The sequence below is a fragment of the Podarcis erhardii genome, assembly GCF_964252035.2.
Source record: "Podarcis erhardii genome assembly, chromosome: 7".
Classification (NCBI taxonomy): domain Eukaryota; kingdom Metazoa; phylum Chordata; class Lepidosauria; order Squamata; family Lacertidae; genus Podarcis; species Podarcis erhardii.
The window spans coordinates 30,554,773-30,567,992 of record NC_138511.1 but is presented as its reverse complement, the minus strand read 5'-3'; the positions used below and the strand labels follow the sequence as shown (position 1 = coordinate 30,567,992).

At 50.3% G+C, this 13,220-nt stretch overlaps 1 protein-coding gene across 3 annotated transcripts in view; it reads left to right on the top strand.

Annotated features, from left to right (window-relative positions):
* The window catches only part of STARD8 (StAR related lipid transfer domain containing 8), a 67,523-nt gene that overhangs the window by 41,574 nt on the left and 12,729 nt on the right, over window positions 1–13,220 (top strand). For all 3 annotated transcript variants that reach the window (XM_081870812.1, XM_081870811.1, XM_081870813.1), the window contains 4 exons: window positions 5,450–5,521; window positions 8,207–8,288; window positions 10,126–10,189; window positions 11,180–12,453. In XM_081870812.1, coding sequence (XP_081726938.1) covers window positions 5,450–5,521; window positions 8,207–8,288; window positions 10,126–10,189; window positions 11,180–12,453 — 1,492 coding nt within the window. The remainder of the gene's footprint in view (window positions 1–5,449; window positions 5,522–8,206; window positions 8,289–10,125; window positions 10,190–11,179; window positions 12,454–13,220) is intronic.

Genomic DNA, 13,220 nt, shown 5'->3' with positions numbered 1-13,220 from the left:
GATAGTTTTCACTCAGGTCCACATGTGCAAATAAGGAATAAGGAAAGTGACATTCAGTGATTGGATAGTTACAGAAAGTTGTTACTGTTGTGTTGTAGTGGAGTTCTATATAAGCAAGCTGGCTGAACCCTTCAGTTCAGTTCTGTTCTGGCCTGTGAATAAACAAGAGCTGTTTGCAGAATCGCTGTGTCGTCTGATATGTTCACCTACAACTTAACATTCTTCACCTGGCAAACGCCCCAAATGACAGGAAAGGAGATTCTGACTAAACATCAGGAGGAGCTTTCTGACAGTAAGAGCTGTTTGACAGTGGAGTGGACTCCCTCGGGAGCTGGTGGACTCTATTTCCTTGGCGGTTTTCAAGCAGGAGTTGGATGAATGCTTCAGCAGTGCTTCTTGCAGTGCTGCGGGTTGGACTGTTCTGTGGTCCTGTGATTCTATGACGCTATGGGGTGATGGCTGTTCTGCTTCTGGGCACAATGCAAAGTGCTAGTTCTTTTACACACCATGAGAGGAAGGCCTGAAAGCTAAACTGCTATAAACATCGTTGTGGCTTCTTCATTTCACGGGGCTTGACTCGACGACCCTTGGGCATGCCTTCCCCCTCTCTGATCCTGCAATTCATTGGAGGCTTTTAAACAGAAGTTGGGTGGCCACTTCCCAGGGATCGATTGTCATTCCTGCATTGCAGGCGGGTTGGGCTGGATGACCCTCAAGGTCCCTTCCAACAGTACAATTCTATGGTTCTGTGACTCCATCCTGGACCCAGTCGTGGGAGCTAATAATTCCAAAACCGACAGTCAAGGTTCATCCAGCTGCTCAAAGCAACCTCAGCCTGGTCCCTTGGGGTGGGATCCTGTGATCCGAGTGGAATTGCTGGTGGGCTTGCTTAGAAGCCAGCATCTTTTGTTTGGGACCCAGGCAGCTGCTTTAACGGACAGCCTTCCACCTGCAGACTGACTGCTGAGAGAGGGAGGGAGGGTGTCTTCCTTTTCTATGCTCTCCATAACATCCAGAACGCTGTTGCTGTCTTGCATTGCGATTCCGTGAGATCATATTTGGCGCATGCTGTTCGCTCTTCCTGTGTGGGTGGAAGTTCCAGGCAGAGTCCTTGGTTTGCTGGCGCTGAGGCCCAGGGCAGGACAGCACTGCCGATGGATAAATGCTGCAGTCATGTGGGCAGGATGGGATGGTCTGGACTGTTCCCAAGCCTTGAAGAGAGATGTCCTCCTGAGTGTGGCCTCTTCCATCCTCCTCGAGGCCTTTTATTTGTTGAACATGCCTATCTGCTAGGCACAAATGGCTGTGCTCTGCTACCCACAGTTGGAGGGAGCAATGCTTCTGAATCACAGTTGCTGGAAACCGCAAGAGGGCAGAGCGGCTCTTGAACTCGAACTTCCCACAGGCATCTGATTGGGCTAACTGAGAACAGGATGCTGGACTAGATGGGCCTGATCCTGCAGGGCTCTTTTTATGTTTCACTAATAGGTCGCAAGTTGTTTGCTGTGGCAAAGCCGGATGGGGAAACTTTGGTTGTAGGGTCCTAGAATTGTAGGGGGGGGGACAGATGAGTGGGGGGGGGGGAGGCGAGCATGCAGGGGCTGCCCTGTCACCAGGCCATGGCATGTTGTGTGGTTGAGCAGTAACATCTGAGCTGTGTCTCCATGCCTCCTTGCCTCTGCTCAGCTGAGTGCTTTGTCAAGTTTTTCTAAATGCCCAGCTTGACCATGGCATAGGCAGGAGTTCTTGTGACTTTATTTGTTTTAAATAGTAAAATAGGCAGTCCTGCTCAATTTGTAAAATAAGGGGGGGGGGGGGCGGGAGGGAAAGTTAGAACTGTAGAGTTGCCAGGGACCCCTGAGGGTGATATAGTTAACCCCCCCCCCCCTGCAGTGCAGGAATCACAAATTTGAAAACATTACTGCTTATCCTGGTATTGGTTAGGTGCCTATCAAGCTACAGTGGTACCTCAGGTTAAGAACTTAATTCATTCTGGAGGTCCGTTCTTAACCTGAAAGTGTTCTTAACCTGAGGTACCACTTTAACTAATGGGGCCTCCTGCTGCTGGTGTGCCGCTGGAGCACGATTTATGTTCTCAACCTGAAGCAAAGTTCTTAACCTGAGGTACTATTTCTGGGTTAGTGTAGTCTGTAACCTGAAGCGTCTGTAACCCGAGGTACCACTGTATTCTGTTTTACTTCAGCACAACCTCAGTTCAAAGCATTTGACAATGGAAACCAATAAGTTTAAAAAATATATACGCAATAAATGCAGAAGTCACAACTGAAGCATCCATGACAGATGGCCACCCAACCTCTGCTTAAAACCCCCAATTGTTTCTTCCTAGCCTTTTGCCTGGGAAACATATGTGTGCCTAGTTTTGGGGGTATCCTCTTTTTGCAGTCTTTCCCCCACTGCCTTGTTGTTGGGATCAGTGGTGTGTCAGCGGAGGCTTTTTGGATTACATTGAGGCTAGAAGTTAAGACCCAGTGAGCAAGTTTTACTAGAATTACCAACCTCCCTCTCTGGGAAAATTATTTGATGCATATCCTACTTCCTCACAATTGTGTTCATGGAATTCTTGAGCTACGGTCCCTACATTGCAAGGGGTTGGACTAGATGACCCTCGGGTGTGTGTGTATATGTGTGTGTGTGTGTGTGTGTGTGTGTGTGTGTGTGTGTGTGTTGCAAAACAGCTTTCAGGCAAATGCAGTATCAATTCCAGACAGTTTTGCAACAATATCACAATCTTTGCTTAACGATACTGTATAAGCAAACTTTTTATTAAAAACAACAACCACCAAAAACACAAGACTTGCTAGCAACATATTGAAGTAGCTGTGACAATGTGATCAAATGCAAACAACAATACAAGAAGCATGGAGACCCGCAACCCAATATGCAGATGGGAACTAAATGCAGAGAATTGCTCCCTTGATGACAGCTTGTCTATGTGAGGCTCCCCCTGCAGTTGATTCATGAGCTGTGGTTAGTAGAGGATGCTGCAGCACAATGAGTGACAGGAGGGAGGCCTTGGCGGCACAAACCACCTGTGCTCAGGGATCTACCACAGTTGCCGATTTGCTTCTGGGCCAAGTTCAAGGTGTTACTGCTAAAACCCTGAACAACTTAGGATCAGTTGAACCGCAAGATCGCTGTACAACCACTCAACCGCTTTGATCAGCAGAATTGGTGCTGTGACAGCTGCCACATGATCCCCGTTCCACACTTGCAGTTCCTCAATCTTTTAGTGTAGCGGCACCTAAATTTCGGAACTCCCTGCCTATTGATGCCAGGCAGGTGCCGTTTCTGTACTCTTTTCGCCACCTGCTAAAAATATTTGTGTTTAGGCAAGACTACCAAGATGTTTAGATAGCTTGTGCGAGTTTTAATCTGTTTTTAGTCTCTTGTTATTTCAAGAGTCTGAAATTATTGTTGGCAACACTTCTAATTGATAATTTGATTGTTTTATCTATTTTTGTAAATTGCTTTGAGTGTTTTTTTTGTTTTTTGTAGTTGCAGCGGTAACTCAGAAGGACAATTAAATGGCATTTTGGAACATGTTTACATCAGAATTCCCATACATACATCCATTCAGTTTGTTTTGTTCTAATATTGTACAGGATTAATAACATTTGCTGGAATCTCAGTACTGCCTCGCAGGGGGTTGGACTAGATGGTCCTTTTTTGGGGGGGGTCCCTTCCAATGCAACAAATTATACAATTCCTTGAACAGTTTGCTTTGTGATGGGGAAAAGGGTCCGAATTCTGGATGGTTCCTGTAATTTCTTCGGAGATAACAGATCTCTTGCTGTTTCTTGGCTTGGACCACTTTTTGATGCTGATGTCCAGAGAGGCATTTTTCACTTGCCCCACCCTGAACTAGAATGCTTTGATTTTTTTTTACTTATTTTTTTATTTGCGTGTGCAGCCATGGTACGAAAACAAACCCTGTTCCGACCGGCCAAAGGAAAGGCAGATTTCTTCCTCTTTCCTGCCCCCTCCCCCGTCCCTCATCCATTGCTTTGTGGAACAGCGGGAAGGAAGTTCACATTTCCATTGCTGATGTGAAGCAGAGTTCATCAGGATCCCAGGGCACGTCTAAGCAACACACCCTGTTTTCCTTGCTGCTCTGGAATGGCTGCCTGGCTCGCCTTGCAGAGATCCCAGCCTTGCCTCTCTCCAGAAGCCAGCAAGAGAGCTCTCGCCTGGGTCAGCCAGCGTCTGCATGGATCCCAAGAGGCCGTGCAGAGAGTTGATCAGGCCTGCAAAGCTTCCGCTGTTGTATCCTGGTGATCCGTCCACCTTCAGGGGTGATCATGAACCTCCAGGATGCTCTGAAAGGAATGACAGAAGCTCTTTCGTGGCTCCCTTGCTGACATCTTTCCAATGCTCTTTGTGGATAACAGATCTCTTGCTGTTTCTTGCTTTGGTGAAAATGTGTGCTATGTCTGGAGGGTGGTAGGCTGGTCCTTTGCAAAGGGATGATATCTGTGTGGTGGAATTCACTGGGCCAAGTCCTTGTTTTGCAAGTAAAAAGAGGAACTGATGTCCAAACAGTGGGGGGAAATGAGGATGGCCAACTCTGTTCCCAAGGTAGTACTCAGTTTGTACAGATATCTTCCTGGGGCGGGAGGAACAGACGCCTAGAATCATAGAATGGTAGAGTTGGAATGGATCCCAAGGATCATCTAAGCCAACCCCCTGCTATACAGGAATCTCAGCTAAAGCATCCATGACAGTCATCCATCTTCTGCTTAAACACCTCCAAGGAATGAAAGTCCATCACCTTCCAAGGGAGTCCTTTTCACTGTCAAACAACTCTTACTGTCAGAAAGTTCTCCCTGATGTTTAATTGGAATCTCCTTTCTTGTAACTTGGAGCCATTGGTTCCATCTTCCAGGTGGCAGCCCTTCAGATATTTGAAGATGGCTATCATATGTCCTCTCTCTATCCTTTTATCCAGGCCAAACGTCCCCAACTCCCTCAACTGTTCCTTATCCAAATCCTTGGTATCCAAACCCTTGATCATCTTGGTTGCCCTTCTTTGCACACCTCCCAGCTTCTCAGTATCCTTCTTAAACTGTGGTGCCCAGAACTGGACACAGGACTCCAGGTGGAATCTGACCAAGGCTACTATGACTTCCCGAGACACTAGACTTCTGTTGATGTAGCCTAGAATTGCCCTCACAGAGCTGTGTTTCCCACAGAGGTTTAACGATTGATTTCTCTTCTGAGGGAACTCTGGGAATCGCAGTTCTGTGAAGGGAATGGGGGTCTCCTGATAACTCTCAGCACCTTGAAAAAACTACAATTCCCAGGGTGTTTTAGAGGGAAGCCACGATGGTTTAAAATGGTATCATGGCGTTTCAAATGTTTGGTTCCTTGTTTTTGCTGGAGACATCTGTCCGCAGCTCCTCCTCAGCTCTGTCCATTTGCTCTCTTACAGAGGCTGAGGCTGCCAAGGCCTGTGACTGGCTGCGAGCAGCTGGCTTTCCTCAGTATGCCCAGCTCTACGAAGGTAAGAGAATCAGGACTGCATGCAATTCCTTTGGGATGAAGTGGGGGAGGGGAGGCCCAGCCTGACACCCAGACCGGTCCACCCATGAATATTCAGCCGCCGCCACCACTGTGACTGTGTGGTTGGCTGGTCCACCTCTCTTGCTGTGTTTACTTAAGATCCACCCTCCCTAGATGTCCAGGTGAGGTCCCTCCTCAGATGGCTGCCAGTCTCTGCCTTCCCCCAGTAAGATACTGTATTATGGAATCACAGAATGGTAGAGTTAAGGAGGACCAGCCTAACCTGCTTCAGTGCAGGAATCACAGCTAAGGAATCCCAGACGGATGGTCATCCATCCTCTGTATGAAAACTTCAAGTGAAGGACAGTCCTCCACTATCCAAGGGGCGTCTGTTCCGCTGTTGGGACAGCTCTTCCCCTCGGAAACCTCTTCCAAAGCTGCTGCAGCCACCACATTGATCTCCATCTGAGACTGACTGAGCCAAAGGAAGCGTCAGGCGATGTCTGCATGAGAAACGCTTTTACATGAAGTTTGGGGGGAGAAATGTAGGAAACCTCCCATTCTGGCTGTGTTTGTTTTGCTGCCCACCAGCCTGTGGAGCATGCAGCCACTTCATTTCAGAGGGGTTCTTTCCCTCTTCTTCTCTGGGAACCACCCTAGTGCCCCCCCTTTAAACCCAGATGGGAGTTTTTAGGGGTTTGTCCATGTCTTCCACATCAACCCAAAAGGCCAGCTGGGCTTCTGTTTTTCTCCTTCAGTGGACGTTTGGCCCCCACTGGCCCACAGAGACAGAACCTAGCAGTCCTCTTCTAAGAGGCTCCTGGTGGCCACAGGAGTTGGACTCCTGCCCCCTCCTTGACAAGATACCCTCTTGCTCACTTCCTGGCTGGTGTTGAGGAAGGTGCTTCTATCAAAGATAGGGGATCTTGGCCATCTTTTCACTGCCTCCTCAGGTATAAGGGGAGTTTTCAAGCATTTGGAGATTCTGGGCTCATTCACACTTCCTTTTGTGCTGTGTTTCTAGTGTCCAAGCTGTTTTTGTTGTTCTCCTGGCACTTTCCCTGGGGAAACCCACATTTTACAGCTGAAACGGAGCAAATGGCAGTCTGTGGAAAACCCGGTTGCCGTTTACTCCAATTCAGCAGTAAAACACAGGTTTTCTCGGGGAAAAGTGCTGGGACAAAAAATAAAATAAAAATGCTCAGACCTGGAACCTCCAGACCTGTGCCTGGAGCGTGGAGGAAAAGTAAATATGCATGAGCCTTCTGATTGACAGCAAGAATCATAGAAGGGAAGACAGAGAGGTAACATGAGAGCCATCTTGAAATATCTGAAGGGCTGTCCCACGGGAGATGGAGCAAGCTTGTTTTCTGTTGCTCCAGGGAGCGGGAGCAGAACCAATGGTTTACAGTGACAAGGAAGGAGATTCCAACTAAACCTCAGGAATAACTTTCTGACAGGAAGAGCTCTTCCACAGCCACTTGGATTCTTCCTGCATGCCATATACTTTACAACGCAAACCATACACAGCACAGGGTCTCCAGGCTGACTTTTGTTTCCTGTCGGCACATGGCATGGGAGAGCCAAACAAAAGCCTGAGCTCTGCCTTAGCTGGAGGACAGGAGAGTTACGGGGCCAGGACAATCGGAGGAAGTTCCCAGCAGCAAAGCGCAGCCAGCCATTGTGCCGGTCAAATACCTCCCCCCCCATCACGTCCGTGCAAGACAAGACTGGCTGATAGTTTCCAGGCTGCCTCTTTGTGAGGGTGGGGTGCATATGGGTCTGTTTTTGTTTGGTTTTTAGAACTGGGGAGGGGGTGCATATGGGTCTGTTTTTGTTTGGTTTTTAGAATTGGGCAGGTGCTTGAAGGCTTCTTTTGGGATGTGTGCATTCTCCTGATGAGATCAAGCTTTGTTTTGAAAACAAACAACCCACAATACTAGCCCTTCATGTCAGAATAACAGAAAAATAGATTTTTAGACTTGGAAGGGACACCCAGGGTCATCTAGTTCAAGCCCCTGCAATGGGCGAACTTGAAAGCCATGGGGGAAAATCTGAGGGAAGACCTCTTGGCTGAAGAAAAACAGGACCAAGTAGGGCTTCATGGGGTCTGAGATGCCCCACGTCACTCCCCAGCGGCTACTATTTCCTTCACTCTTGCACTGCATGCATTTATTTCTTGATTAAATAAAAGTTGCACACCTCTTAATGGCAAATAAGCAGTTTGCAAACAAAGGATTCGTTTAAATCACACACACACACACACACACACACACACACACAAATACCAGTTTAAATTGGGGAGTTCATGAAGCCCCTAGTCTTCAGCACAAGTTGCTCTCTTATTCTGACACATGCCCTTTGGCAACATTAAGGACTAAAAGCTTGTTTTGCATTACATGAAAGCTGAGATTTGCTGGGTGCTGAACGCCAGTTTACAAGCCGGTGTGGTATGATTCCTAAATTGCAAAGTTCTGCTGACAGAAAGTGACAGCGGGCTGGTGAATTCAAGTTAGGATGGAGCCTAGAAGTGAGAACAGAGAGGGCATTTGGCAGGGCAGCAGAAATATGGGTGTCCCTTCTTCCACCACGGACGCCACTGTGGACAACCGGCTTCTCCTCTAGCACCTTCAAGCAGCCATCCATCTTCTCGATCAAACTCTTCTCTCCTCCTTCTCATCCTCAGAATCCCTCTTCCCTCTCGACATTGCCTCTGTGAAGAAGGACCACAGCTTCTTGGACCAGGATTCCCTCAAATCCCTCTGCAGGTTAAAATAATAGTAAAAAAATGCTCACTGTTGCCAATGGAAGGATATGGGGAAGCACGTTGTTGTGGTCAGAGGGTGGCGTTGGAGAGGGCAGCTCAGCCAGGCTCAGGGGATGCGAAGGTCTGACCTTTCCTGGTCCTGTCAAGCAGCTGACCATCAACTGGCTCAGTGAGGTGGGAAGGGGGATCCTGGGACCTGGCCTGTCCTCTCTGCCAAGCCCATTTGGGTCTGGGAAAATATTCTGTCCATTTGCTTGATGGGCAGACCACTTCTTCTGGGGCTGATGAATCCAAACTCGCTCCTCCATCCAGAGCATCTTGCTGCTCAGTATATGGCTGGCTGGTTTTTTTTTTTTTGGAGTGCCAGCTCTGACACACTGCTGGGATAAGCCCAGAGGGTGGAGATGCTACAGGATGTGAGCTTGACTGAGCTCTGGAAGTTGACGTCACAGATGAGGTCACGGACAGGAAACCTGAAGCCGTGGCTAAATCGAAGAGCTGTTCTTAAATGTGGCTCCCAAGTCATCCTTTGAGTTGTAAGAGCGATTTGGCAGTAGAGCAGACTCTCCCGGAAGGTGCTAGACCCTCCTTCGCTGCAGGTTTTTAAGCAGAGTTTGGATGGCCATCTCTCAGGGATTCTGTAGCAGATTCTCGCATTGCAGGGATGGCCCTTGGGGTCCAATCCAACTCTACAATTCTGTGAAGTTATAGTTCTGTAGAAAAATTAGGGGATGGGTCGCAGCGGGAGTTTGCTCCCTCAGATGCTTTTTTCCTCCTAAAGCCCCTTTGTTTTGGGTCCTCCCCAAGCCTGCCTTTCCTTCCCTCTTGTGCTTCGCTGGGACCATTTGGGCAACATTAGGATTCCTGTGTTAACTTTAATCCATGTAAACCAGGTTCCTTGACAAGATTATTGCCCTGCACGTAACATCACAAATGGCTGTGCACTTTCACATTCCAAAACCTATCACAATGCTCCCCCTTTCAGTAAATTTATTATCAACTTGTCTAGCTTTTAAAAATTGTAATGGCTACTGCTGCTATTGCTACTATTTTAAAATTGCCCTGCCCCCCCCCCCCCGAATTGCTGCTGTCTCATGTGGTTATTCTATTGTCAACGTTGTTCTGATGCTCTGGGCCTGTTTTAATTTTGACCAGGCAGCTCTTGGGCTTTGCCAAAATAAACAGCCCACCATCTCAAAATGCAAATAAATTGCATGTGTGTTAACCAGCTTGGGAAGTTGGGGTGGGGCTTTTCAGAGGCCGAAGGCCTGGCCCAATGCCCTTCTAAGGGGTTACCTTTTAGTCTGGTAACCCCTTAGAAGGAATACATGGTTCCTGCATTGCAGGGACTTGGACTGGATGACCCTTGGGGGTCCCATTCCAACTCGCATGATTCTGCGATCACTGTGTGTCTGTGTTGGGGGCCAGGCTTTAATCCCCTTGCCAGCTGGCTCCACACTCCAGGAACTTTCTGTTAGGGGGCAGGAGGCCGGGGGGACATTTCTCTGGACTTGGGTCACAGTTGCTGGCTTGAGATGAAAGTGACGCTCGGCCAGTCGCCGGCATGTTTGAGCAGCTGGAAGCGCCTCGCTGGGGCTGCTGAGCCACACATGTTGGTTGCTTAGTGCCCATAGTTCCCCCTCTATTGGCCTGAGTTGGCACCCCCACCCACAGCATCCCTGGAGAGAGCCGCGTGTGGTCACTTGATCCCCAGCTGTTTGCGGGACAAGTGACGGTGCCCCGAAACAAGAGCCGCTTGTTTTTAAATAGCCTGGCCGGCGGCAGCTGGGACGGGACGGCCGAGCCAGACAAAAGCCCCTCTCCTTTACTCCTTGCAGGAGACTCGTGACACTGAACTCGTGCGCCTCGATGAAGCTGGAGGTCCACTTTCAGCGGAAACAGGTAAGCCTGGGCCCTTGGATGGGGAGGCCGGGAAGGGTCCAGAGGAATCGAACCTGGACCCTGGGGAAGGAAGCTCAGGCAGACCTAGCACAGCAGAAAGCAGGTCTCAGTCAGGTTTTCTTCCTCCCTGCCACCCAAATGGATTTATTAAAGGTTTTTAAATGACACAGAACAGACCCTGTGGTTCCTGCATTGCAGGGGTTGGACTAGATGACCCCCTGGCCCCTTCCAGCTTTTCTGAACATGCAATTAGTACAGTCGGCATGGTGTAGGTATTAGAGTTGAGGACCCTGGGACAGGCTAGGGTTCAAATTCCTCACTTGGCCACAAAACCTACAGGTTGACTTTGGAGGCCAGTCACTGCCTCTGGGCCTGGCCTTTCTCAAAGGGGTGTTGTGGGGCTCAAATGGGGAGGGAGAAGAACAACCAGTTTGTAGCGGTCAGAGTGTCAGACTAGTGACTTGGGAGACAACACATGGTTGTGGTTGGGATTAAATGAAGAGGAGAACCACATGCTCCACCTTCAGCTCCTTGGAGAAAACAAAGGGTTAGAAAATTAAATTAAATTAAAATAAATCCCAGTAACTGAGGGATTAGGGATGTGGGTGGTGCTGTGGTCTAATCCACTGAGCCAAGGGCTTGCCGATCAGAAGGTCGGCGGTTCGAATCCCCTCGACGGGGTGAGCTCCCATTGTTCAGTCCCAGCTCCTGCCCACCTAGCAGTTCAAAAGCATGCCAAAAGTGCAAGTAGATAAATAGGTACCTCTCCGGTGGGAAGGTAAGCGGCGTTTCCGTGCGCTGCTCTGGTTCGCCAGAAGTGGCTTAGTCATGCTGGCCACATGACTCAGAAGCTGTCTGCAGACAAACGCCGGCTCCCTTGGCCAATAAAACGAGATGAGCGCCGCAGCCCCAGAGTCGTTTGCGACTGGACCTAATGGTCAGGGGTCCCTTTACCTTTAACTGAGGTATAATTTCCTGTGCTTGCTTTAGAATGACGACTCGGGAGACGAGGACTTCTGTGCCATCAGTGATCGGTGGGCTTTCCAGAGAGACAGCCGTAGGTGGTCCCGAATCGGCTCCGACGACTTCCTCTCCCGCAGCCCGGAGGCAGCCTCCACCATGAGGAAGCTGCCCAGCCAGGAGAGCATCCTCACTGACCTGAGTGCTGAGCTGGAGGCCTCCTCTCTCCACAGCGACCCCAGCACAGGCGAGTGTCCTGCTCTCCCTGACCCGTCCTCCACCCAGGATTCTCCGACCTTGACCCTCTCCGTCCCCAGCTTGGAGGACCCCTCGCCCACTGACCAGTCCCAGGACATGAGTGGGACCAGCAAGGGGGACGCCAGGAAACGCCGGACTCGGAGCTTCCTCAGGAGGATCGAGTCCCTCAGGAGGAAGGATAAGGAGAAGCTGGACTCTGCCAAAGCCCCAAAAGAGGATGGGGCAGATGCCGAGTCCTGGTGGAGCTCCTCAAAAGACCCAAGAAGTGGGGTGTCGCCTTCTTCCTGCGGCAGCAAAACGCTTCCCTCAAGAGGGCGCCGGGCCAACGGCGCCTTGGGCTCAGCTGGGGAGCAGCCGAAACATGGTAGCGTTTATCTGGAGGACTATGAGGCAGGCCGGGGCAAGGGCACCCCCTGGGATGCTGGCGGATTGGGCCACCACGACCTGTTTGAAAGGGACTATTTGGTCCACATCCCCAGAGACTACAAGCCGGGCACTTTCCCCAAGTCTCTCTCCATCGAAAGCCTGTGCCCGCTTGAGAGCGGGTGTTTGCCTAACTGGAAATCGAGTGGCCCGGCTTCAGGCCTCTCTCCAGGCGGGGTTGGGATGGGCAGCAGGACAGGCGAGGCCTTGGAGTGCAGGCTGAGGCGGCCCTCGTGCGGCTCCACAGGCAGCTGCACCAGCCTCTATGACAATGTGCCCGAGTCCAGCAGTGTCACGGACGACCTGTTTGGCCTGGACAGGGACGTCATCTACGAGAACCTGGACGAGATCCTGGAGCATGTTTGGGGGCTGCAGAGGAAGGTGGAGCTGTGGTCCGAGGCCATCCAGCTGGACCCGGAGGGCGAAAGCATCGGTGGCGGGGAGGAGACAGACTCCGGAGGGGAGCCTGCTACCCCAAACTTTGAGGAGCGCTCTGTGTCGGACATTGGCACGTCGGCCAGCGACTTTGACAGCACGGCCAACTCCCTGAACGAGGCGGAGGACCTGGGAATGAGGGAGCGGAGAGACTCCGGGGTGGGCGCCTCCCTCACCAGGCCTTGCAGGTAGGGGGTCAAGGAATTGTTGAGGTGGGTGGGGCCCCCAGGGTCATCCAGACCGACCCCCTGCAAATTGGTTAGACAGGAACCAGAAGATCACACCATGCTTCTACAGGAAAACAGTGCGGCAAACTGGATGTTTTGAGGAGAGCCAGGGTAGTAGAATCCTGGAATTGTTGGGTTGGAAGGGATCCCAAGGGTCATCTAGTCCAACCCCCTGCAAGGTGGGAATCGCAGCTCAAGAATCCCTGACAGCTGGCCATCCAACCTTGCAGTCAGGATGTTGGGAGGCACTTCCTTGTATTTCCTGGAATTTGTCCCTCTATTCCTCCCTCTTTCCACCCAGCAATTGTTCTTCAGGGTCTCCTTGCAGGTTGCAATCCTGCTCTGTGTGCCTGGAGTTTTGCTTTACACAGTTTTTGAGTTTTCTGGAGTCAGGATGCCTATCACACGTAACAAGTGCAGGATACACAATGTGGAACTGTCAACCCTTTTTTTCTTTCAATTTGCCATGGGACTGCGCTCGGACTCCTAGGATTTTCCATTTTTATTTTTAAATTGGCATTTGGCAAATGTGGTCAGTGCTGCCTGTAAGGAGAGAAGCAGCTGCTTGAAATGCAGTGGATGATAACCATAGTAATAACAACATTTATATAATATGGGCTGCAGCGAGTTGGGCTAGATGACCCCTCAGGTCCCTTACAGCTCCACAATCCTAGGATTCTACGATGCACCAGCCTTTGCCTTAACATGGCAGGGCCCTTATGGACCGG